General features: G+C 42.3%; 2 protein-coding genes across 3 annotated transcripts; both read right to left on the reverse strand.

Annotated features, from left to right (window-relative positions):
- Nucleotides 1-9,420: 9,420 nt before the first annotated feature.
- Nucleotides 9,421-9,918, reverse strand: LOC120111456. The gene has a single exon (XM_039128502.1). It carries the CDS (start codon nucleotides 9,916-9,918, stop codon nucleotides 9,421-9,423), a length of 498 nt encoding a protein of 165 aa, XP_038984430.1.
- Nucleotides 9,919-15,342: 5,424 nt separating this feature from the next.
- LOC120111766 (putative germin-like protein 2-1) lies at nucleotides 15,343-25,819 on the reverse strand. Of its 2 annotated transcripts, none has more exons than XM_039129662.1 (2): nucleotides 25,664-25,819; nucleotides 15,343-16,091 (listed from the first exon to the last, which is right to left on the reverse strand). In XM_039129662.1, exons 1-2 carry the CDS (start codon nucleotides 25,808-25,810, stop codon nucleotides 15,516-15,518), a joined length of 723 nt encoding a protein of 240 aa, XP_038985590.1. In that variant the 5' UTR covers nucleotides 25,811-25,819; the 3' UTR covers nucleotides 15,343-15,515. The 2 variants fall into 2 exon arrangements, with proteins under 2 accessions (XP_038985590.1, XP_038985589.1); XM_039129661.1 differs by having other exon boundaries at nucleotides 15,343-16,072; nucleotides 25,645-25,819.
- Between the last annotated feature and the right edge of the window lie 1,729 nt (nucleotides 25,820-27,548).

A 27,548-nucleotide genomic window follows, 5' to 3' on the forward strand; every position in this document is an offset into this window, starting at 1 on the left:
CCCCATTCTAGGAAGGCCGGAACAGAGGATCGCGATTGCGATCCTCTCCGGTTCTTCCGGGGACAAACCAGGCGAGGGCGCCGCGGGGATCTCCGACCGATCCGCGGCCAATCCCGGCCGCGGAATCCTCTCGCCCGCTGCGATTCACGCGGCGGAGAGTCGCCGCGAGGGGTGATAAAAAAATCCCCAAGCCCTCCTCTCCTCCGCATCCTCCTCCTCATCCTCCTCCTCTTCCCCCCTTCGCTCCTCCTCCTCTCCTTGGTGACCGGCGTCCTCTTCCCGACCGAGCGCCGCCCGGACTCCCTCGCGGCCACCACCTGTTCCGAGATTCATCCTCTAGATTTCGAGCGCCGCCACTGCCGCTTGACCACCGAATCGAGCACCGGCGGCCGAGATCTTCCTCCCACTACCTCTGCCACCACCGGTAAGCCTCCCTCCTCCTTGCTTTCATGGGTTTTGGTCTCCTCTGTTTCAACCCAAGCAACCGAGATGATCTCGGTTGCTTCTCCTTCCCGTCGGCCACGGCGACAGTCGCCGGCCGCCATGGCGGCCGGCTAGCCATCGACCGAGGGGTGGCCTCCGGCCACCCAGGGCGGCCACCCTGCCGGCCCTCTTCCTCTCTTCCGTCTCTCCTACTCCCCTTGTCCGTGGGGGGGGGGGGTTTGGGGAAGGAAGAGGCCCATCACGGGCCAAGCTGGGCCCGTTGGGCCCTATCCATTGCAGGCCCAACTTGGGCCCAGTCCAGTCCGGATGGGCCCAGTTGGGCTGAACCTCTATAGGCCCGACTTGGGCCCAGTTCACGGCGGGCCCGACTTGAGCCCAGTTCACGGCGGGCCCGACTTGAGCCCAGTTCACGGCAGGCCCAGTTTGGGCCCAATTTTTTTTAAAAAAAGAGAGAGAGAGAGAAGAAGAAAACCCGAAACCCAACTTGGGCCCTATTCAGATCCGAGCCCGGAACCCGAATCCGGATCCGAAACCCAAACCCATTTGGCCAATAAATGAAATTTTACAGATAAGCCCTTGACATTATGTTATTTTAGGACCTTCTGTAATTTGTATCTGATCCCTATAGAAAAGATTTATTACATAAAGGTCCCCAACTATATTTTATTTAGCCCACTCGAGCTTTATAAAATAGTACCCTGTAAATTAAGTATTAGTCCCTGCAATAAATTTTATTGTATAAATGAACTAATTAAAAGCCAACCTTGGGGGCCCTACTTAGCTGGGTTTATGCGGGCCCATTGGGCCGTGCCCAATATGGGCCTATCGGGCCATGCCCATTATGGGCCAACTCTGAGCCCTGTTGGGCCGTGTCCAATAGTATTATTTTTGGATTTAAATTTAAACAGGTGAACCTGATCTGCCTATCTGAAGTAGGAATTAAGCGAGAAGAGGTAAGTAACTTAATGCTTCAAAGTGCATTTTCGAAATTATTTGGTAAAATAATTATTAGTGGATTAATTTCGAAATATATTTTGTATTTAGTAAAATGAGTCTGGCATGTTAAATTTCATTTGAAAATTTTGTTATATGCTCTGAAATCCGCAAAATATGACTGGATAATTTATGAAATCTATTTTTCTGTATATATGCATTCTCAGCATGGCTATGATCTGTTCTGCTCTGTTCTAGCCCTGCTAATGGGGATTATACATTGGACCTGTCGACTTGCAATCTGTGAGGAACCGGTTTCGACACCGGCTGCCATCGGTGGGTAAATATAATGGATTTGGCACTTTTGTGCAACACCGGCTGCCATCGGTGGATAAAAATAGTGGATTTGGCACTTTTGTGCAACACCGGCTGCCATCGGTGGATAAAAATAATGGATTTGGCACCTTGTGCAACCCATGCCACTGGATTACGTGGCCGTAGCCTATTATGTTGAGATTCTGGTATCAGAGTTTTGGGAAAAATGATAATAAGTTTTGAAAATAGTAAAACGATGTTATTTATGATTTATTCCAGTCATTATCCTGTATTTTGACCTGATATGCTCCGACCCCACTTTGGGGTATTTTGTTGCTTACTGGGCTAGTGTAGCTCATTATTTTATTTTCTCTGTTTTTCAGATCCAGAGGCTTGATCGCACGGGAATGGGGAGTGTGTTAGATGTTCCGATGATTCCATCAGTTATTGGTCCTTTAGTTAGATTGATTAGAGTATTTGACTTACCTCAGCATATGTTATTTGAAATTTTGTAAGACTGCTTTTGAATAAATTTAAATAATTATGTCAGTTTTGAACATCTGTATTTGCTTTGATATGATCCGATGCCTAGCATGCTTGTGCGGCTCGCCGTGCGGGCGTGCGGCGTCTGCCGCGCCTCGGGCTCAGGGCGTGACAATTTTATTATAATTTAACCAATTACTTATTTGTTTAATTTTATGCTAGTATGGACAAATGTGATGAACATGAAAAAAGTTAATAAATTTAAAGATACGGTCATCAATTGTTTATTGAGACATTCCTCCTCCAACTTTATTTTTGTTGCCATAGAAAATTGAACAGTTCAAAGAAAGATCCAAAGCTGGGAGCCTTCATGAAGTTGTTCGGATACTTGGCCACAATGAGATTTAGCAACTTCAAGATGACCTCTTCCTTCCGTCACAGAAAAGGTCAATGTAGTTATGGTGGCAGCGAAGAACTTGAATAGTTCTAAATGCAAATACAGGGAATTCTTCATCGAGGTTATCAGCATTGGTTGCGCTTATCATAACAACATTGTGAGTTTACTAAACTTGTGTTCGGACGCATTCACTAGAATTCTCATATATGAGATCATAGTTAATGGATCACTTGAAAATTTCATTTATATTAAGCAACAAATTATTCTAGATCTCGAATGGACGTGAAACAATTGGAGATTGAAATTGGTAATGCACGAGGCTTAGACTATCTCTACCATGGCTGCAATATCCAAAAATATCTTATTTTCGGCCAGCTAAAATAGTGTCGCTCGGCTGACAGAATCATATCAATGACCAAATCTTGAGGGACTGTAGGCTACATTTATTGCCCTTGAGGTCTTCTCAAGGAATTTTAGAGGCATCTCTAGCAAATCCATTGTTTATAGTTATGGGATGATAGTGCTTGAAATGGTTGGGGGAAGAAAAAGTATTGAAGTTCAAGTAGACAACATCCGTGAGATATCCACTTCTCACATTGGATTTACAAGCATCTCAACTTGGATGAAAATTTGAGAACTTTCACGGCCATGACCCAAGTGGAAGAAGAGATTACCAAAGGGATAATTCTAGTAGTTTTATGGTGCATTCAGACTAAGCTAATAAATAGACTCTTGATGGGTGTCACGCCCCGAGCCCGAGGCGCGGCAGACGCCGCACGCCTGAGGCGCGGCAGACGCCGCACGCCCGCACGGCGGGCCGCATGGGCGCACAAGGCATCGGATCATATCAAAGCAGATACAGCTATTCAAAGATGACATAATTATTTAAATTGTTCCAAAGCGGTCTTACAAAATTTCAAAATAGCATATGCCAACATAATTCAAAATGCTCCAAAATAAAAATCAAATATCCAAACTAATTCAAATAACCTATGCCAAAATAATTCAAATATCCAAACTAATCTAACTGAAATGCCAATAACTGAAAAATCATCGGAAAATCTAACGCACTCTCCCAATCCCGTGCGATCAAGCTTCTGGATCTGAAAAACAGAGAAAATAAAATAATGAGCTACACTAGCTCAGTAAGCAACAAAATACCCCAAAGTGGGGTCAGAGCATATCAGATCAAAATACAGGATAATGTCTGGAATAAATCATAATTAACATCGTTTTACTATTTTTAAAAATTATTATCATTTTTTCAAAAACTCTAATACTAGAATCTCAACAGGATAGGCTACGGCCACGTAACCCAGTGGCATGGGTTGCACAGAGTGCCAGAAACCACTATTGTTAGTCACCGGTGGAAACGGTGTCCAGAAATCACTATTCTAATCACCGGTGGCGCGGTGTCGAAATCGATTCCTCACAGATTACAAGTCGACAGGTCTAACGTATAATCCTCATTGGCGGGGCCAGAACATAACAGAACAGAACATAGCCATGCTGAGAATACATATATATATATAAAAACAGATTTCATAAATTTTTCAGTCATAGTTTACGAATTTCAGAGCATAATTTTCAAATGAAATTTAACATGCCAGACCCATTTTACTAAATACAAAACATATTTCAGAATTTAATCTATTTATCAAATAATTTGAAAATCACACTTGAAGTATTAAGTTACTTACCTCTTCTCGCTTAATTCCTACTTCAGATAGGCGGATCAGGTTCACCTGTTTAAATTTAATTAATTTTTTGTTAATATCAGAATTAAGCAAAAATCCAAAAATAATACTATTGGACACGGCCCAACAGGGCCCAGAGTTGGCCCATAATGGGCATGGCCCGATAGGCCCATATTGGGCACGGCCCAATGGGTTCGGGTTTCGGGTTCCGGGTTTCGGATCCGGATTCGGGTTCCGGGCTCGGATCTGAATAGGGCCCAAGTTGGGTTTCGGGTTTTCTTCTTCTCTCTTTTTTTTTTTTTTAAACTGGGCCCAAACTGGGCCTGCCATGAACTGGGCCCAAGTCGGGCCCGCCGTGAACTGGGCTCAAGTCGGGCCCACCGTGAACTGGGCCAAAGTCGGGCCTATAGAGGTTCAGCCCAACTGGGCCCATCCGGACTGGACTGGGCCCAAGTTGGGCCTGCAATGGATAGGGCCCAACGGGCCCAGCTTGGCCCGTGATGGGCCTCTTCCTTCCCCAACCCCCCCCCCCCCACGGACAGGGGGAGTAGGAGAGACGGAAGAGAGGGAGAGGGCCGGCGGGGTGGCCGGCCTGGGTGGCCGGAGGCCACCCCTCGGTCGATGGCTAGCCGGCCGCCATGGCGGCCGGCAACTGTTGCCGTGGCCGACGGGAAGGAGAAGCAACCGAGATCATCTCGGTTGCTTGGGTGGAAACAGAGGAGACCAAAACCCATGAAAGCAAGGAGGAGGGAGGCTTACCGGCGGTGGCAGAGGTAGTGGGGGGAAGATCTCGGCCGCCGGTGCTCGATTCGGTGGTCAAGCAGCGGTGGCGGCGCTCGAAATCTAGAGGATGAATCTCGGAACAGGTGGTGGCCGCGAGGGAGTCCGAGAGGCGCTCGGTCGGGAAGAGGACGCCGGTCACCAAGGAGAGGAGGAGGAGCGAAGGAGGGAAGAGGAGGAGGAGCGAAGGATGCGGAGGAGAGGAGGGCTTGGGGGTTTTTTTCACCCCTCGCGGCGACTCTCCGCCGCATGAATCGCGGCGGCCGAGAGGATTCCGCGGCCGGGATTGGCCGCGGATCGGTCGGAGGGAGGGCGCCGCGGGATCCCCGCGGCACCCTTGCCTGGTTTGTCCCCGGAAGAACCGGAGAGGATCGCAATCGCGAATCTCTGTTCCGGCCTTCCTAGAATGGGGACGGGGCTGAAGTCGGCTGGGGCTGCCGACTTCAGCCCCATATCTCACATTCTCTCCCCCTTAGAAAAATTTTGTCTTCGAAATTTAACATACCTTAGCTTGCAAAAAAGGTTCGGATATTTTTCCTTCATCTCGTCCTCCAGTTTCCACGTAGCCTCACGTTCAGAATGATTGTTCCACTGAATCTTAACATAAGGGATCGTGCGCCTTCTCAACACTTGTTCTCTTCTATCAACCACACGTGCAGGCTGCTCTGGGTATGTCAAATCTTCTCTCAGCTGCAAGGGAGCTACTTCTACCGCATGACTTATATCTGGAATATACTTCCTTAACATAGAAACATGAAAAACATTATGAACTCCGGACAGTGAAGGTGGGAGCGCCAATCTGTATGCCACAGCTCCTACTCTTTCCAGAATCTCAAAGGGGCCCACATAGCGTGGACTGAGTTTTTCGCGTATTCCAAATCGCCTTACCCCTTTAGTAGGCGACACTCTCAGAAACACATGATCTCCGATCTGAAATTCCAATTCCCTTCTTCTATTATCTGCATAACTTTTCTGTCTACTCTGAGCTATCCGGAGGCGTTCCCTGATCAGCTGGATCTTCTCTACTGTTTGTTGCACAATCTCGGGGGCCCATAATTTTTCTTTCACCGACATCATCCCAATAGATAGGTGATCTACACTTTCTTCCATATAGAGCCTCATAAGGTGCCATTTGAATACTTGCCTGGTAACTGTTATTATATGCAAACTCGACCAAAGGCAAGTGACGATCCCAAGAACCTTTCATATCCATTACACAAGCTCTTAGCATATCTTCCAAGGTCTGAATGGTTCTTTCTGATTGGCCATCAGTCTGAGGGTGGAAAGCGGTACTGAAGCTCAGAGTGGTCCCCAAAGCTTTGTGCGGGGGCTGCTGTTCTAGAGCAGAAAATGACAGTTTTTTGCTGCTGATCTCACATCGAGAGCAGCTCCTTCTTGTTCAGGGTCGATCTTCCTCCGACTCCGAGGAATCGGTCAAGCGAAGCGGGAGGCGAATCTTTCCCTACTTTTGGTATCTTGAAGGGTATTCTATTATGATCTGCAGTAGTAGGCAGACTACCCCAAAAGTGAGATACAAACCGCGAGTCCCTATCGGAAACAATGGATACGGGTACTCCATGCAACCTTACTATTTGTTCAATGTAGAGCTCTGCAAATTTTTCCAAGGTCATTCCTACTTTGAATGCCAAAAAGTGTGCCGACTTTGTCAACCTGTCCACAATCACCCATATAGCATCGTAACCTCTAGGAGTACGAGGCAACCCGGAGACGAAGTCCATAGTGATGTGTTCCCACTTCCATTCAGGAATTGGTAGGGGCTGCAACAACCCTGCCGGTCTTTGATGCTCTGCTTTAACTTGCTGACATGTCAAACACTGAGCCACAAACTGTGCAATTTCTCTCTTCATATTATTCCACCAAAATATACCTTTCAAATCCTTATACATCTTAGTACCCCCAGGATGCACTATATATCCAGTATTATGAGCTTCCCTCATAATTTCATTCTATAAATCAGAGTCATTTGGAATACAAATTCTGTTCCCGTATCTCAATGATCCATCCTCATGAAGTTTGAACTCTGACTGGGAACCTGATTCAATATTACTTCTAAGCTTTTGCAACTGAGGGTCATCTGGTCGGGCAGTCCTGATCTTCTCTATCAAGGTAGGTTGGACACGTAGGTTTGCCAAATGTGCATCAGGGTCATGCCAACATACCTCAATTTCTGATCTCCTCAGATCTTCCAGAATTCTCTTCTGAGAGGTGAGTAAGGCAGCAATACTACCAGTGGATTTTCTACTCAGTGCATCTGCCACCACATTTGCTTTTTCCGAATGGTAGTGGATAGACAAATCATAATTCTTTAGTAACTCTAACCATCTTCTCTGTCTCATGTTTAGTTCTTTCTGGGTAAAAAGGTATTTCAAACTTTTGTGATCAGTGTACACCTTACAAGATTCACCATATAAATAGTGTCTCCAAATTTTTAATGCAAACACAACAGCTGCAAGTTCAAGATCATGAACGGGGTAGTTCTCCTCATATGGCTTTAATTGTCGGGAAGCATATGCAATCACCTTATCATTCTGCATCAGCACACAACCCAATCCTTTCTTTGAGGCATCACTGTAGATGGTATAACCTTCACTACTAGAAGGAAGGGTAAGGATGGGAGCTGACACCAAACATTGCTTAAGGTCCTGGAAGCTCTGTTCATATTTATCTGACCACTCAAACTTAACTCCTTTACGAGTTAGTCGAGTTAAAGGTGCAGCAATAGAGGAAAAATCCTCAACAAATCGTCTATAATATCCTGCTAGGCCCAAGAAACTGCGAATCTCAGTAACACTGTTGGGCCTGCTCCAGTTGACCACTGCCTCGATCTTCTTTGGATCCACATAGATACCCTCTTTAGATATTACATGCCCTAGGAACATTACACTGTCCAGCCAAAATTCACTTTTCTTCAACTTACCATACAACTGCTCTTGTCTTAGGGTTTCCAGTACTAACCTCAAATGCTGCTCGTGCACGGCCTGACTCCTAGAATAGATCAAGATATCATCAATAAAGACCACTACAAATTTGTCCAGAAAGGGTCTGAACACCCTGTTCATCAGATCCATAAAAACTGCAAGGGCATTTGTCAGTCCAAAAGGCATGACCAAAAATTCATAGTGCCCATAGCGAGTACGAAAAGCAGTTTTAGGCACATCTTCAGCCCTTATCTTTAATTGATGGTACCCAGAACGAAGATCAATTTTGGAGAATATCTGAGTACCCTTTAACTGATCAAATAAGTCATCAATTCTTGGTAGAGGATACTTGTTCTTTATTGTTGCTTTATTTATCTCTCGATAATCAATACATAATCTTATACTACCATCCTTCTTCTTTACAAATAAGACTGGAGCTCCCCAAGGTGAAACACTAGGTCTGATAAAACCCTTATCAAGAAGATCCTGCAACTGCTCCTTTAGTTCTTTCATTTCAGCTGGGGCCATTCTATAGGGAGTCTTAGAGATTGGTGTGGTACCAGAAATCAAATCAATTGCAAATTCAATTTCTCTATCTGGTGGCAAGCCAGGGAGGTCTTCCGGAAAGACATCAGGGTATTCATTCACTACACGAATATCTTCCAATCTTTGATCTGATTGTCTGGTATCAACTACTGTGGCAATATACGCCATACTCCCCTTTCTAAGCGGCCGCTTAATTTGCATAGCGGAGACAACTCGAGGGGAGGTATAAGCACCACTACCTATGAAGCTGAATTCGGTATCTCCGGGGATCTGAAAGTTTACCCGTTTCTCATGGCAATTAATGGTGGCAAATTATGATGCTAATCAGTCCATACCGAGGATTATGTCAAAGTCATGCATATCTATAACTATCAAATCAGCAGGCAAGTCTCTACCTACTATCTGAATCGGACAAGTCTTGCAGACCTGGTTACCAATCATCCCGCTCCCGGCAGGAGTGCTAACATGCAAATCATACTCTAATTGCACATAAGGCAGGTCATGTTTTTGCACAAATGTAGATGACACAAAGGAATGCGTAGCACCAGAATCAAATAATGTATGAGCATAAACAGAAGCAACTAGCAATGTACCTGACACCACAGTGTTGGATGCCTGAGCATCTTGCTGAGTCAGTGCATAAATACGACCCTGTGTGTGCGGTCTCCCCCCTTTCTGCTGCTTAGGAGAAGAAGGCTGAGCTGACTGAGCCGGAGCAGGATAAGTTTGCACTTGCTGGGTTCTTGTAGTTTGAGGCCTCTGAACTGATCGAAGGTCCTGTTGATGACACTCAGCTATCTTATGACCCTGCTGGCCGCATCTGAAACAAGCACCAGATAATCGTCTACAGTATTCAGTCTTATGCATACCACCACATGCATCACACTTATGCTTCTCTTGCTGAATAGTCTTTCCATAAGATCCTTGCTTCCCTGATTGCCAAGATTGGTTGTGATTTTGCAGTCTTGCTAGAATTCTGTCCACTGCGAGCATCATAATTTCTGCTTCTCTTTTTTTGTTTCCTATCTTTGGCATCATATGTTTCTTTCCGGACAATTTCCAGATTCTTAGCCCTGTCTACCAGATCATCATAGTTCGTCGAGTGTATTGCGGCCAAACTCCGACATAAGTGAGGCTTCAATCCTTCTTCAAATCTTCTCATCTGGGACTCTGCATCCATGACGAGGGTGGGAGCAAACCGAGATAGCCTGTCAAACTCTGCCTCATACTCATCCACAGTCATAGTTCCTTGATTCAGATTGAGAAATTCCCTCTCTAGCTTCCTCAGGCGACTGGAGGGAAAATACTTGGAGTAGAATACTGTGCGGAATCTTTGCCAGGTAAGTGCCTCCTGCTCGGGTGCCAATGTGCGCTCCACAGACATCCACCAATGATGAGCTCGGTCCTGAAGCATATAGGTGGCAAATCTGACCTTCTCTTCATCGGTGCACTCCAATGCCCTGAAGGCTTTCTCCATTTCATCTATCCAGATTTCGGCCTCTTGAGGACTAGTGGTGCCTTTAAAAGCCGAAGGTGCCATTCTCTTGAATTCTGCTATACTTCTTCTTTGCTCAGGAGGAGCAGCATCCTGCTGGATTGGTTGCTGAGGTTGTTGCCTCTGTTGACGTACTAACCCGACGACCTCCTCGATCAGTTCGAGCACCCGAGTTTGATTTTCGGCAGCAGCTTCTGGAGTTGATTGACCCTGGGGCCCTGAGTTATGTGATGCCTCGCCCGCTTGGTTAGTGGGGGCTCTTCCCTGAGAGCGCCCAACCATCCGATTCAAGCTATGGACACGGTGAGGCAGCATTCTGATTCAGTGAAAATATATTAAAAATTTATTCAAACAGAATAATACAAAATAGTTAACAAAACAAATGAACATTATCCCTTTGTCTAGTTACTACCCCATCTCTCAACTTTCCAACGAATCCTAAGGATCTTAAAACTTAGGCTCAAATATGACTGTTTCAAACATAATCCCTATGAATCTGAAACCTAAGCTCTAATACCACCAAATCTGTCACGCCCCGAGCCCGAGGCGCGGCAGACGCCGCACGCCCGCACGGCGAGCCGCATGGGCGCACAAGGCATCGGATCATATCAAAGCAGATACAGCTATTCAAAGATGACATAATTATTTAAATTGTTCAAAAGCGGTCTTACAAAATTTCAAAATAGCATATGCCAACATAATTCGAAATGCTCCAAAATGAAAATCAAATATCCAAACTAATTCAAATAACCTATGCCAACATAATTCAAATATCCAAACTAATCTAACTGAAATGCCAATAACTGAAAAATCATCGAAAAATCTAACGCACTCTCCCAATCCCGTGCGATCAAGCTTCTGGATCTGAAAAACAGAAAAAATAAAATAATGAGCTACACTAGCTCAGTAAGCAACAAAATATCCCAAAGTGGGGTCAGAGCATATCAGATCAAAATACAGGATAATATCTGGAATAAATCATAAATAACATTGTTTTACTATTTTTAAAAATTATTATCATTTTTCCAAAAACTCTGATACCAGAATCTCAACAGGATAGGCTACGGCCATGTAACCCAGTGGCATGGGTTGCACAGAGTGCTAGAAACCACTATTGTTAGTCACCGGTGGAAACGGTGTCCAGAAACTACTATTCTAATCACCGGTGGCACGGTGTCGAAACCGGTTCCTCAGAGATTACGAGTCGACAGGTCCAACATATAATCTCCATTGGCGGGGCCAGAACAGAACAGAACAGATCATAGCCATGCTGAGAATACATATATATATAAAAATAGATTTTATAAATTTTTCAGTCATAGTTTATGGATTTCAGAGCATAATTTTCAAATGAAATTTAACATGCCAGACCCATTTTACTAAATACAAAACATATTTCAGAATTTAATCTATTTATCAAATAATTTGAAAATCACACTTGAAGTATTAAGTTACTTACCTCTTCTCGCTTAATTTCTACTTCAGATAGGCGGATCAGGTTCACCTATTTAAATTTAATTAATTCTTTGTTAATATCAGAATTAAGCAAAAATTCAAAAATAATACTATTGGACACGGCCCAACAGGGCCCAGAGTTGGCCCATAATGGGCATGGCCCGATAGGCCGATATTGGGCACGGCCCAATGGGTTCGGGTTTCGGGTTCCGGATTTCGGATCCGGGTTCGGGTTTCGGGCTCGGATTTGAATAGGGCCCAAGTTGGGTTTCGGGTTTTCTTCTTCTCTCTCTTTTTTTTTTTTTTAAACTGGGCCCAAACTGGGCCTGCCATGAACTGGGCCCAAGTCGGGTCCGCCGTGAACTAGGCTCAAGTCGGGCCCGCCGTGAACTGGGCCCAAGTCGGGCCTATAGAGGTTCAGCCTAACTGGGCCCATCCGGACTGGACTGGGCCCAAGTTGGGCCTACAATGGATAGGGCCCAACGGGCCCAGCTTGGCCCGTGATGGGCCTCTTCCTTCCCCAAACCCCCCCCCACGGACAGGGGGAGTAGGAGAGACGGAAGAGAGGGAGAGGGCCGGCGGGGTGGCCGGAGGCCACCCCTCGGTCGATGGCTAGCCGGCCGCCATGGCGGCTGGCGACCGTTGCCGTGGCCGACGGGAAGGAGAAGCAACCGAGATCATCTCGGTTGCTTGGGTTGAAACAGAGGAGACCAAAACCCATGAAAGCAAGGAGGAGGGAGGCTTACCGGCGGTGGCAGAGGTAGTGGGAGGAAGATCTCGGCTGCCGGTGCTCGATTCGGTGGTCAAGCGGCGGTGGCGGTGCTCGAAATCTAGAGGATGAATCTCGGAACAGGTGGTGGCCGCGAGGGAGTCCGGGCGGCGCTCGATCGGGAAGAGGACGCCGGTCACCAAGGAGAGGAGGAGGAGCGAAGGAGGGAAGAGGAGGAGGAGCGAAGGATGCGGAGGAGAGGAGGGCTTGGGGGTTTTTTTATCACCCCTCGCGGTGACTCTCCGCCGCGTGAATCGCGGCGGCCGAGAGGATTCCGCGGCCGGGATTGGCCGCGGATCGGTCGGAGGGAGGGCGCCGCGGGATCCCCGCGGCACCCTTGCCTGGTTTGTCCCCGGAAGAACCGGAGAGGATCGCAATCGCGATCCTCTGTTCCGGCCTTCCTAGAATGGGGACGGGGCTGAAGTCGGCTGGGGCTGCCGACTTTAGCCCCATATCTCACAATGGGTAAGGTTCCAGATATGTTAGAAGGAAGGATTTTAGACTTGCAAATTCCCCCCATGCCAGTTTTATTTTCCCCTCAAGATGAGGGAAGCATTTCTAGACAAATCATTCTCATGAAATGGTATCAATAGTCACTTGTTATAATGGACTCAACATATTTGACCGTATAATAGGTATGTTACCCATAGTGCTGTAGGCATCTCTTAATTTCCTATGTTAGATAAAAATTCAGAGCTGTGGTTCTAAAGGCTTAATAAATCCTTCAACCTTCAATGGATTTATATTTTACTTTCAATTTAGCAATCATGCAACATAAATGATCCGACGACCCGGGATCCGCCACATGGCGGGCCATAAGACGGCCTCAACAAATCTCTCCAAATCGCCCCCACTAAATGCTGATCATTATGGAGGGCACTCCAAAGCTCGAAATACTGATGGCTGACCTCTCGCATTTCGCCAGACGAGACGCTTCGGAGAAGGGAGCATTAATGGCCAGCTTCTCATGTTTTGCCAGTCGGAGTGCTTCGGGGGACGGAAAATTAATGATCGAAACCTCCAGAAAGGAACGCCTACGTGGAACACTGAAAAATTTCCACGGCAGATTCTACTTAAGAAAATCTAGCAGCTCGAACCTCCCAAGTCCGACGTCGAGCTCTCGGCCAAGAAATATGCCAAGGCATAGCCAGTTTGGTACACACCTCTTCTTGCCTATGTGATTGAAGCACTGGATGATTAGAAGTCTGCCTAGTTCCATCGTCCGAGCTGCAAGGCAGCTCGACCTCGGAAGTGGGGGACAAATAATAGGGGAAAAAATGGATCGTCCAGCCCACAACTAAAAGGCCGCCCAGTTTCGGACCAATAAACATCAACGCCAACCAGTCGAATCCACACTTCTGCCCCGAGTCAGCTCGACTTCGAGACTCCGCCGAAGGCTCCACCAACTTTAGACATTCGTCGACTCCCCCGACCAAGTTCGGGGTAACTCCAATATTCGCTGACCCGCCCCAACTAAGCTCGGGCCGCCTACCTCAGCAGTACGCTCCGACTTTCGAGCTCGAAGCGCTCCACCGAGCACGCCTCGAAACCCGAGAAGCCGAGCTACTCCCATTACCCGTCAAGCCGACCTCTCATGATGAGGGCTGACAGTGCCTCTGCCACCTGGGCCACTGCACCGAGACTATAAATAGCTCGGTCAGGTAACTTGTAAAGGACTTTTGGGCTGGACCAAATCTACTCCACTCTAACTTGATCGTCGAAGGGCCCTCACCGGAAATACTGATGAAACTTTGTGCAGGTCCGCGGCCGTCGCACAGGAGGTGGCTCCCGTCTTCTCCTTCCAATCACTGGCGGCTCCCTCGACTCCACCGGCGTGGTCTCCCTCGGGCCAAATTTGAACCACAATAGTCATAACTCCGGGATTAGTTGGATTGACTTGCTTCTAAACTACTGGATTGTCGGTCATCTTTGTTTTCGGACTCTTAGTCATCTATGCCTTCAAATGATGATACTTTTAGCCTTCAGCTAGTGCAGGCCAGTTTTCAACCCTTGATCTCTTTACCCTATTCCTTTTATAAGTCAAGATGGTTCTCTTCCTTCAGTTGATGAAAGCTTGTAATACCTACTCTATCTCGGTTTTTCTGAAGTTGTATATCTCCACTCTTTGTTACTCCTCCCTCTTAGGTGTAGCAGCAGGAGCATCATCTATTATATCTCCTTTTTCAAATCCTTAATAAAGGTAGGGTGGTTATTACCTCTCTTATCATAAAAAAAGAGAAAAAAATAGGGAAAAGAGAGACTTTCTTGTAAACTAGAATCTTTCACTACAAATTAAAACAGAGTTTTTCCTGTCAAATTTGTTGATGGCTGGCCCATAAAAAAAAATTTGGCAAAATACTTTTCTAATAGCTTTATCTAATTTATTCATATTATAAAATAGATAAAAGGTTAAATTAGATGATGTTATGTGATAACTGGGACATCAAAATAAAGCTTGATCTTGGAGTTCAAATAACTGGGACACCAGATAGTGTCCTGAATTATGGTACATTAATTGATATAGTACTTAATTTGGAGAAAGGCTAGGAAAGAAGCAAACAACCTGCTTCCTTTAGAAGACAATGACACAGGAGCACTCCCAGTAATGGCTAGAAAATAGATACTAGTGTTGATTCCAATTGTCCAGCATCAAGATACAGTCGACTAAACAGACTACCAAGTCAAAGTAAACCAGCATCCAGCAACTCCCTTGTTCAATCTTTGATCATTAAGCTATCACCTCAAGCTGGATTAATCACTTCAAGATGCAACCGAGTTGACAACTTTCTAGGACATATTGCAGAAGTTAAAATGGCCCTATGGGGTATGTTGGAAGCAGCTACCATTAAAGGTTGGAGCCAGAACCTAGCAAACTTGCCAGCGAGCAAACAGAGCAAGAGAGAACAATTGATGCATTGCAGAATTGAAAGATGGGTGATCCTTTGAAGATAACGGCTCTGGGCTCTGCACTTTCGATAGGGCCCAATTATTTTTTTATACAAAATTTCAATAGAAACAATACGTTTATATAAAAAACTCTATAATAAGAAAGAGAAATTTCTAATCCTTATGAAGTTAAATTATATAGAATACGATACACGTACACCAAACAAATGAACACCTCTAAACCAGCGGGTGTTCTTATTGGTCGACTAAACAGACACCTATTTAACCATATGCCAAACAATCGCTTTGTGGAAGCAATTCACAAGATGAACCATATGTGCTGACACTTGCACTACGCCGTTTGTGGCCTTCTTCACTAGTTGTTATCCACCCAGAACTGAGCCTGGAGATACTTGATCGTATCCTTGCCCACTTGGAAGGCCTTGGCCAAAACCGCATCAGAGATGGGTGGGTTTGATCCAAAGACTGCATTGGCTATAGTGATCACTCCAGGGTTCTGGCTGCTTAGGGCTGCAACGGCCACGGCAGGCGTTGGACCGTAGTTGAATTGGAAATGGATTAGACCTTCGGGAAACACAAAGACATCACCCTTCTTGAGCATCTTAGTGAAGAGAAGGTTGCCATTGTTGGTGTTGGATGTGACAAAGCCGACATAGAGCGTGCCTTCTAACACTGTAAGGATCTCGGTGGCCCGAGGATGGGTGTGTGGTGGGTTGAGACCGTAAGGTGCATAGTCTATTCGAGCCAAGGAGATGCCGAGGGTGTTGAGCCCTGCAATTTGGTTCACATTCACCTGCGTCACCTTAGACCCAAGCTGGTTCGACGTGTTGCCAGGCATATCGAGGCCGGAGAAGAAGAAGTCGTCCGCTGTCACGTGCATTGGTGGCTTGCAAACAAAACCATTCACAAGGACTGCATCCAAAGGAAGAAGCTAAGCAACAAAGGGTAACTCGTAAACCATTATGTTGAAACTAGTAAAAGATAAGAGTGAAGAGTAATTACTGAAAGAGTAGATGCCCTACAAGCCAATCGCAATATGTATTGCGAAAGGTTTTTTCTTTTGATTTGTCCAAATCATGTACATGACATTTAAATATAAATAAAGGCGTTATGTTTTATCATATGCTGTTGATTATATTTATGATAAACTCCTTAGATTAGGGCAATGGTTTTAAGACTATGATGAGATCATACTAGTGAGACTTAAAATTCTAAAATCCTAATCTTAAATATTCTCAGTCATTGGTACATTGAGTCGGGGATCAATGATTACCGGAAAGACTGGCATGTCTTATGTATGCTCGATGCAAAGGATGATTGATCTCACAATCATTTGTGTGGAGACACTAATACAAAGATGTGGGTGCTCATTAGAGGAATGAGTTCACTGAATTGACCTACAAAGAGAAATCTTATGAAGTCTTACTTACATGTCAAAAGATGATTCTCTTAGTGGGAGTTGTGCAACTGATCCTATAACCTGAGATCACCATGGTATCTTGTGCACATGAACCCATATTTTGGTTTACACTCATTCATGACAATAAGTTATGTACGAGGTCTTCTGGATATGGTGAATTGTGTATGAAGATTAGGAGTAGGTCAACAAGGAATTAATCACTTCTAGTAAGAGAAGATAGCATCCTATTTATTCTAATCATATGATAATTCAGGAAACCTTTGATCAAAGTAGAATGAAAATTAGAAAGAGTTTCTAATGTTTCATTATTTGAATTATCATTAAAAGATTGAGAAAAATATGAATATGAAATTGAGTTTGACATATATTCATACTCATATGCATTTTTGGGATGCAGTTTGATTAAAGAATTGAATTGCATGGTAACTTGCCACTAAAGGGTATTTTTGGTATTTCCACCAAATTCCATATTTTTCGGGTAGACATGACACGTTGCTAGACGTCAATCTTGTTTTATAGGTTTGATCAAATTAAAGAGTTAATTCGATCACCAATTAGAAAGGATTCTAATTGTTAAGTTCGGGTTCACGCAGTTTGAACTTAAATCGATTAGAAGAGTTCTAATCAAGTTGGGTCAACTCGCACTCACACCTATTGCTGGCTAAGTATGGAACCCAATGGGTCACACACAAGAAAACTTATCAAGAGTCTAATTGGATTAGATCATGTTTGCAAGATAAACATCCTAGCAGGTGTTGCAAACCTTAGCTCCTAATTCGAATTGGATTCGAATCTGATTCTTAATTGATCTAATTTGATTAGATCATATTCTAATATGGGTTAGCCAAGAGTTGGCACCTAATTGGCTTGGTTTGAGTCTAATTGGATTAGATTTAATAAATCATTCAATCTAGACCGTTAGATCTTGATCTACCATTGGATGAAGACATAATGGAGAGTTAGTTTAACCCAATTGGATTGGGTTAGAGGATGGCTACCATAATTGACCATTGGATCTTAATCCCACCATTGGATGAAGACATAATGGGTCAAGTGAATGACGCCTTGCATTGGAGCCCTTGGATCATCATCGTGAAAGATCAAGAGGTGAGGCGTGATGGACATGTGATTAGCATGTGATGTTGACTTGGTCAAAATATGGCACCACATGAAAGGACATATCATTTGATACACCTCCTCACTTGATCTGCATCTCCTCTTATTTGATATGGCCCTTTAGATGATGCCCTTTCATGAGAGGATGTGTGGATGGGATGCATCCCTTGGAGATGCATCCCTACACCTATTATAAATAGGTTAGCACTCCATGGGTTTCATCATTCCAATTCCACCCCACTCCTCTTTTCTTTCTTTCTTACATTAGTTTCTTTCTTTCTAGCATTGCTTCTAGTGTGTCCTAAGCCAAGACAAGGTGGTCTTCTTTAGGACAAAAGGATTAGAAGTGATTTTAGAAGGCTAAAGGAAAATAGAAAGGAAGGAAAGCAAGCCATTAGAGTTCTTTAGAAGAATTCTGCATTAAGGATCAAAAGTCTTTGGAGCTAAAGTCTTGATCAAGTTTTCGTGTGGATCACCATTGGAGGGCGGACACTTGGACGCCTCATGGAGATTGTACACTTTGGATTAGCGTTTGAGGTATTCTACTAATTCTGCATTTATTTTATATCATTTGATTGTAATCATTAAGGTGATCTAGGCTTAAAAGGGTTTCATGCATAGGGACTTTATTAAGAAATTTTTAAAATCCCTAGCTTTCGCTGCGCATTATAACATGCTAAAACCCTTCAGTGGTATCAGAGCCATCCTTAATTGGTTCAATCAAATAATAATGTATGATTATTAATTTACTATGAGATAGTAATGTCATATGCTTAGAGCAATGCTGAAATGTATGATTAATATATGATATGTTATGTAATAAAATATCATGATATGAAATTTTCCATATGAAAATATGTTGAAGCATGTTAATTAATTGCTTATGATTTATACATGCTATGAGATAGCCATGATGCATAATAGTTTATTTTAGACATGTTAAATGTATGTTACAATTAAAGAATGTGCTAGAGACTAGTAAGCCCTCAATAAAATTTATATTAAGTCATAGTGTTGAAAAACTTTGAGCTAACCCATTCTAGAACAATTAATCTAATTGGTGTCTAAGGAAAGCACTAAAGGTGGTTACTTAATTAGGACCTTACTCTCTGAGTAAGGGGAGCCTCCCACCTGCTTACCTGGCCAATTGTTTGATTGCCTATTATGGATAAGCTTAATATTGATATAACACTATTGATAGCCTTCCTTCATGCCTCGATATTATTATGTGAAGATCCATGCTAGTTTGTTGTGCTAACACAAGACTTGCAATGGGGACTGATGTTATACTGTCTTGGTGCATTAAGATGCTTATGGCATATTTTAATATATTGCCTTGTTGTGCAACCACAAGGGCAATATTATTCGAATATGACTATATGGAAATGAAGGGTTTGACTTAACTAAAATATTATTGTTTGTTGTGCTAACACAAGGCAATAAGTATTTTAAGAGGACAAGATAAAGTTGAGAATTGCATGAGATGCAATTGGAAAGAGTTTCCTACCTTTGAACTCATAAGAGTTTGTTGTGTAAACACAAGGCTTTTTATGATGAATTAGGATCTCAACCCTACTAAGAAAAATTATATTTTTACGTTTATCATAGGGGAGGGCTATGATATTCGATAAAAATAGTAGGAGACAAATTAGATTAAAGTCCTTATCTAGTTGCAAACATGTCATCATGATTGGTCTGCTTATATTAGTTTTGTTCTTGCATATGTAGAATTATTATATGGCTTCTTCACTTTCACTAAGAGGCATCTTAGATGCCAACAAGTTGACCGGACCAAACTATGTGGACTGGTTGAGGAATTTAAAGATAGTACTCACTCAGGAGAAAATTTTCTATATACTTGAAACTCCTGATCTTGGAGATCTAGGGGATGATGCTATAGAAGAGGAGGTTGCCACACATAAGATGTGAAAAAATGACAGTGTGACTGTCAAATGTATCATACTTGCATCTATGAACAATGAATTACAGAGGCAACATGAAGGCATGGACACTCAATCCATACTTCTCAATTTAAAAGAGTTGTATGGAGAACAAAGCAGGACTGCTAGGTATGAGATATCTAAGCAGTTGTTCCGTGCTAGAATGAATGAAGGAACTCCAGTGCAAAACCATGTTCTTATGGTTATAGACTTGATCACCAGATTAAGTCAATTAGGTTTTGCTATGGATAGTGAGCTCAGTCAGGATTTGATCCTGCAATCACTGCCTGATTCATTCTCTCAGTTTGTTGTGAACTTTCACATGAACAAGCTGAACACCTCCCTGCCCGAGCTGTTAAATATGCTCAAAACAGCTGAAGGGCATATTAAGAAGGATAAAGGTCCACTCCTTCTTATAAATAGCACCTCTATGAGGAAATCGGGAAATAAGGGTTCTAAGAAATGATTGAACCCCAAGAGTAGCATCAAAAAGAAAAAAGGAAAGAAAAACTCCGGATCAAGTACCTGTTTTCATTGCGGCAAAGCTGGCCACTGGAAAAGGAATTGCAAGAGTTTTCTTGCAAGTATGAAGACCGATGCAAGAGTTGCATCAAAAGGTATGTTTATGTTACATGCCAACTTGTCATTAAGTTCTTCAAATTCAAATTCATGGGTATTGGATACCGGCTGTGGTTTTCACATTTGCAAATCTTTGCATGGACTACAGAAAATTAAAATTTTGAAGAAAGGTGACTTCGAGCTGTATGGCGCTGGAGGAGAGTCCATCCAGGCTGAAGCTGTTGGAACCTACAACTTGGAATTGCCTTCGGAAAAGCTCCTACAATTAGAAGATTGTTATTATATGCCTAAAATTATTAGAAATGTAATTTCCATTCCTTTGTTGTTAAAGAAAGGTTTTGAAATTAATGGAAAGGGCAATGGTTGCTCTATTTATTTTTCTAATAAGCATCTTTGCAATGGCATTATGAAAAATGGTCTTCTAGTTTTATTACTTAATGACAATGTCTTTCATATTAATAAAAGCAATAAAAGAAAGAGAGAGGAAGTGAATAATACCCTCCTTTGGCATTGCCGACTTGGTCACATAAGTGAATCAAGAATTAACAAGTTATACAAAGAAGAGTTCTTTGATCCTTATGATTATGAATCATTAGGAACTTGTGAATCTTGTCTTATGGGAAATATGACCAAGTCTCCATTCACTGGACATGGAGAAAGGGCAAGTGAGTTATTAGGACTTATACATACAGATGTATGTGGTCCTATGACAACTCCAGCTAGAGGTGGATACTCTTACTTCATCACATTCACTGATGATTTATCAAGGTTCGGATTTGTGTATCTTATGAAACATAAATACGAAGCCTTTGATAAGTTTAAAGAGTATCAAAGTATGGTTGAAAAACAAACCGAAAAGTGTATTAAAATCCTTCGATCTGATCGAGAAGGTGAATACCTTTCTAGTGAATTTTTAAATCATCTTAAAGAAAAGGGCATTCTCTCTGAATGGACACCTCCGTATATGCCACAACTAAATGGTGTAGCTGAACGGAGGAATCGTACTCTATTAGATATGGTAAGGTCCATGATGTGCTTTACAGATCTTCCTATTTCCTTCTGGGGTTATACCTTAGAAACTGCTACATATGTGCTAAACAGGATACCTTCAAAATCTGTATCTAGTACTCCATATGAGATATGGAGAGGTAGAAAGCCCAATCTTAAATATTTTAAAATATGGGGCTGCCAAGCATATGTCAAAAGAAATTTTGGACATAAGCTAAGTGCTAGATCAGATAAATGTACATTTATAGGTTATTCCAAAGAAAGTATTGGATATCTCTTCTATCACCCTACTGAACAAAAGGTATTTGTTAGTAGGCATGCCACTTTCTTAGAAAAAGAGTTTATCTTAGAAAAGGGCAGTGAAAGAAGAATTGAACTTAATGAAGTTCAAGACCTACAAATAGAAACACAAGAAATTCTTCAACCAGATGTACCCATTGATGAAGTACAACCACAACACACATCTCATCTCCAAAGGTCAGATAGAGTGCGAAATGCACCTAAGAGGTATGGGTTTATCATTGAGAATGATGAAGCCCACATCATCGAAAATGATGATCCTCTGACCTATTCGGAAGCTATCATGAGTAATGACTCTAACAAATGGTTAGAAGCTATGAAATCCGAAATAGACTCTATGTATACCAACCAAGTATGGACTTTGGTTGATGCACCAGAAGGTGTAAACCCTATAGGTTGCAAATGGGTCTATAAGAAGAAGATTGGAGCAGATGGCCAAGTAGAAACCTACAAGGCTAGATTGGTGGCAAAAGGTTTCAGGCAAAAGCAAGAAATTGACTATGATGAAACTTTTTCACCAGTTGCCATGCTTAAATCTATTCGGATTTTGCTTGCAATAGCTGCATACTATGATTATGAAATTTGGCAGATGGATGTCAAAACCGCCTTCCTTAATGGTTATCTTGAGGAAGAGGTTTACATGACACAGCCAGAAGGATTTGTCTCAAGTGGGAGAGCAAATCAAGTATGCAAGCTTAAGAGATCCATTTATGGATTAAAGCAAGCATCGAGGAGTTGGAACATCCGTTTTGATACAACAGTCAAAGAGTTTGGTTTTATCAAAAATGTGGATGAACCATGTGTGTACAAGAAGACTAGTGGGAGTGCCGTTGTCTTCTTAATATTGTATGTAGATGACATACTAATCATTGGAAATGATATTCCAATGTTACAATCGGTCAAGACTTGGCTATCAAAAAGCTTTTCCATGAAAGACTTGGGAGAAGCATCCTATATACTTGATATAAAGATCTATAGGGATAGATCTAAAAGGATGCTAGGCTTGTTCCCAGTCTAAGTACATAGATCGTGTGCTAAAAAGATTCAGCATGGAAGGAAGTAAAAGAGGTTACTTACCTATGAGTCATGGCATACGTCTCTCTAAGAAGATGTCTCCTAAGACATCTGAAGAGAGGAATAGAATGAATTCTATTCCCTATGCTTCGGCAGTAGGATCAATTATGTATGCTATGCTATGTACTAGGCCTGATGTTGCTTATGCCATAGGCATAACAAGCAGATTCCAGGCTGATCCAGGAGAAAATCATTGGATAGCTGTGAAAAATATTCTTAAGTACTTAAGAAGGACTAAAGATATTTTTCTAGTTTATGGAGGATCTGAGTTGAAACTAGAAGGATTTTCTGATTCTAGTTTTCAATCAGATCCCGATGATAGCAAGTCCACTTCAGGGTATGTCTTTACCCTAAATCGTGGTGCAGTGAGCTGGAAGAGTTCCAAGCAGCAAACTGTAGCTGACTCAACTACTGAGGCAGAATACATCGCTGTAAGTGAAGCCGCTAAGGAAGCTGTCTGGATGAAGAATTTCATCGCTGAGTTGGGAGTAGTTTCTGAGATTGCTGGACCAGTTTCAGTTTATTGTGACAACACTGGAGCTGTTGCTCAAGCAAAGGAACCAAGATCTCATCACAAATCCAAGCACATTCTAAGACGCTTCCACCTCGTTCGAGAGATCGTCGAGAGACAAGACATAGTCATTGAACGAGTAGACACAAAGAACAACTTAGCAGACCCGTTCACTAAAGCTCTACCACAACAGCAGTTCGATCGCCACCTCGATTGTATGGGAATAAAATATAAGAGCGATTGGCTTTAGTGCAAGTGGAAGATTGAAAGAGTAGATGCCCTACAAGCCAATCGCAATATGTATTGCGAAAGGTTTTTTCTATTGATTTGTCCAAATCATGTACATGACATTTAAATATAAATAAAGGCGTTATGTTTTATCATATGCTGTTGATTATATTTATGATAAACTCCTTAGATTAGGGCAATGGTTTTAAGACTATGATGAGATCATACTAGTGAGACTTAAAATCCTAAAATCCTAATCTTAAATATTCCCAGTCATTGGTACATTGAGTCGGGGATCAATGATTACCGGAAAGACTGGCATGTCTTATGTATGCTCGATGCAGAGGATGATTGATCTCACAATCATTTATGTGGAGACACTAATACAAAGATGTGGGTGCTCATTAGAGGAATGAGTTCACTGAATTGACCTACAAAGAGAAATCTTATGAAGTCTTACTTACATGTCAAAAGATGATTCTCTTAGTGGGAGTTGTGCAACTGATCCTATGACCTGAGATCACCATGGTATCTTGTGCACATGAACCCATATTTTGGTTTACACTCATTCATGACAATAAGTTATGTACGAGGTCTTCTGGATATGGTGAATTGTGTACGAAGATTATGAGTAGGTCAACAAGGAATTAATCACTTCTAGTAAGAGAAGATAGCATCCTATTTATTCTAATCATATGATAATTCAGGAAACCTTTGATCAAAGTAGAATGAAAATTAGAAAGAGTTTCTAATGTTTCATTATTTGAATTATCATTAAAAGATTGAGAAAAATATGAATATGAAATTGAGTTTGACATATATTCATACTCATATGCATTTTTGGGATGCAGTTTGATTAAAGGATTGAATTGCATGGTAACTTGCCACTGAAGGGTATTTTTGGTATTTCCACCAAATTTCATATTTTTCGGGTAGACATGACACGTTGCTAGACGTCAATCTTGTTTTATAGGTTTGATCAAATTAAAGAGTTAATTCGATCACCAATTAGAAAGGATTCTAATTGTTAAGTTCGGGTTCACGCAGTTTGGACTTAAATCGATTAGAAGAGTTCTAATCAAGTTGGGTCAACTCGCACTCACACCTATTGCTGGCTAAGTATGGAACCCAATGGGTCACACACAAGAAAACTTATCAAGGGTCTAATTGGATTAGATCATGTTTGCAAGATAAACATCCTAGCAGGTGTTGCAAACCTTAGCTCCTAATTCGAATTGGATTCGAATCTGATTCGAATTGGATTCGAATCTGATTCGAATTGGATTCGAATCTGATTCTTAATTGATCTAATTTGATTAGATCATATTCTAATATGGGTTAGCCAAGAGTTGGCACCTAATTGGCTTGGTTTGAGTCTAATTGGATTAGATTTAATAAATCATTCAATCTAGACCGTTAGATCTTGATCTACCGTTGGATGAAGACATAATGGAGAGTTAGTTTAACCCAATTGGATTGGGTTAGAGGATGGCTACCATAATTGACCATTGGATCTTAATCCCACCATTGGATGAAGACATAATGGGTCAAGTGAATGGCGCCTTGTATTGGAGCCCTTGGATCATCATCATGAAAGATCAAGAGGTGAGGCGTGATGGACATGTGATTAGCATGTGATGTTGACTTGGTCAAAATATGGCACCACATGAAAGGACATATCATTTGATACACCTCCTCACTTGATCTGCACCTCCTCTTATTTGATATGGCCCTTTAGATGATGCCCTTTCATGAGAGGATGTGTGGATGGGATGCATCCCTTGGAGATGCATCCCTACACCTATTATAAATAGGTTAGCACTCCATGGGTTTCATCATTCCAATTCCACCCCACTCCTCTTTTCTTTCTTTCTTACATTAGTTTCTTTCTTTCTAGCATTGCTTCTAGTGTGTACTAAGCCAAGACAAGGTAGTTTTCTTTAGGACAAAAGGATTAGAAGTGATTTTAGAAGGCTAAAGGAAAATAGAAAGGAAGGAAAGCAAGCCATTAGAGTTCTTTAGAAGAATTCTGCATTAAGGATCAAAAGTCTTTGGAGCTAAAGTCTTGATCAAGTTTTCGTGTGGATCACCATTGGAGGGCGGACACTTGGACGCCTCGTGGAGATTGTACACTTTGGATTAGGGTTTGAGGTATTCTACTAATTCTGCATTTATTTTATATCATTTGATTGTAATCATTAAGGTGATCTAGGCTTAAAAGGGTTTCATGCATAGGGACTTTATTAAGAAATTTTTAAAATCCCTAGCTTTCGCTGCGCATTATAACATGCTAAAACCCTTCAATTACTAGCGGACTTGAGGTCAACAACGCAGAAGTCTTGATGTTGGCTGGGATCGGAGGCCATCACACGAGAGGAAGCCAGGGCAAGGAGAGCAAAGAGGAGGATATGGCAAGCCATCTCTTTCCTATACGAAATTAAATCTTTAGAGGAAATGAGGGTATTTGGCGGCATAAGAAGGCGTGGAGAGGATCGGTATATATAGACCAGGAGATGGAACCAGTCATGCTCTAATAACGCAGTAGAAGAGTCTATGAGGTTAGGTATGAAGGTTTCACACAAACTACTTGCTCTGCAGGCCGTAGACGCAGTCTATTGTGTGTATCCAGTCATAGAGATCAAAAGGTTTGATAGTCTTGGTGTTAGAGCACATGGTCAAAAAAATGTACGATCAACATTGTTTACTTAATAATATATATAAATATATACCCACCTCTGGCAGACCCTAGAACCACAAACCGTTCGCTAGAGGCGGAGCCATGTTGGGTCCTCATATACTTCACAATTTTTTATTTTCCGACACAAAGTTCAAAAATTCTGAGTTCTAAAGACTCATAAATTAAAAAAAACTAAAAATTTTTAAAAAATTCTGACGAAAAAGATAGCAAGAATAAAGAATCTAAAATTACGTACTCATGCACATGATATATATATATATATATATATATATCTGTGTGTGTATATTAAACACTATAAAAGAGTGAATAATCTCTATTGAAATAGATTTCAAAGTATTAGATATTCTTTATCACCCTGAAACCATTCCATTTTGCCTTTACATCTATCACATTTCAGACCTTTTTATACCGCCCTATCCACCTACATATTAAACCCATGAAATATCGTTCAACAGCACTTAATCGGATTTGTGATGCCTTTTTATTTAGAGTCAAGAGGAAATTTTATTCATTGGCCCTTCTTCTGAATCCAAAGAGTAAGGAGTTTTCTATATATTAGCAATTTAAAAAATTGCTTTGATCTAAAGTTCAGTCGTTAGTAAAGAAATTATTACAAATCTAGCTACTTTATTATAAAGAAAGAAAGGATTCTAAGAAAATTATATTATTTGAAATTGGAAATAGTCGGGAGGTCATTAATCCTTGCTTTATACAAGCCACTTCTTAGGCTTAAAAAGAAATTCTATCAATTACCCCTCCAAGGCTTCAAAAGATAAATTGCGCATCGGGACCGACTCACATTCCTTAAAGCAGAACAAACCAACACCCGTCGAGAAATACAACTCTTAGAGGAAGAACAAGCAGAGCTGGAATAGAATAACAACACTACAGGAAAAATAGTATATTCCGACTCTCATGCGCCGATGCTAAAAAGAAGCGTTAGCAATTTAGTCACCCTGCAAAAATTTGCCGACACTTTTTAGTAGCATCGGGGCAGGAATTACACTAAGATGACGCTTATTAGCACCGTGCGAAACCAACATGTTAATATTGAATTCTGATGATGCTTAAAAGCGTCTTCGGAAGCCAAGTCGAAACCACGACGCTTTGAAGCGTCGTCCTAAAATTGGCTTCCAACAATGTTTAAAAGCATCTTCGAAAGCCAATCTTAGGATGACACTTCTATGCATCATCGGAAGCCAGTTTTATCCCCAAATAGCCCGATCACCCCTTCCATTGACCCTTCTCAGCCCTAAATTGATCCTTCTCAGCCCAAATAACTCTGCCTTTGCCTCCTCCTCGCTGCACTGGTCCCCATCTCATTTTCCCTCTCTTAGATGGCCTCCTTCTCCTCCACCCCCTCTTCCTGCTCCTTCTCCTCCTTCTGGCCGGTCTCCTTCTCCTCCTCTCCCTCTTCCTCCTCCTTCCGTCTGCCCGTACCCACCGCAAAGCTTCCCTGCAGATGTATCGCCTTCTCCTCATCCCCATCTCTGCTTGCCTTCTCCTCCTCCTCC

Source organism: Phoenix dactylifera, chromosome 8, assembly GCF_009389715.1.
Source record: "Phoenix dactylifera cultivar Barhee BC4 chromosome 8, palm_55x_up_171113_PBpolish2nd_filt_p, whole genome shotgun sequence".
Taxonomy (NCBI): domain Eukaryota; kingdom Viridiplantae; phylum Streptophyta; class Magnoliopsida; order Arecales; family Arecaceae; genus Phoenix; species Phoenix dactylifera.

What these genes read in the sequence shown, in the direction of transcription:
- LOC120111456 (XM_039128502.1), bottom strand. Translation starts at nt 9,918, where the DNA reads ATGTCTGTGGAGCGCACATTGGCACCCGAGCAGGAGGCACTTACCTGG.
- LOC120111766 (XM_039129662.1), bottom strand. Translation starts at nt 25,810, where the DNA reads ATGCCGCCAAATACCCTCATTTCCTCTAAAGATTTAATTTCGTATAGG. An exon ending in AACATCAAGACTTCTGCGTT is followed by an intron (nt 16,092 to 25,663) that starts GTTGACCTCAAG and finishes TTTGTTGCTTAG; the next exon opens with CTTCTTCCTTTGGATGCAGT.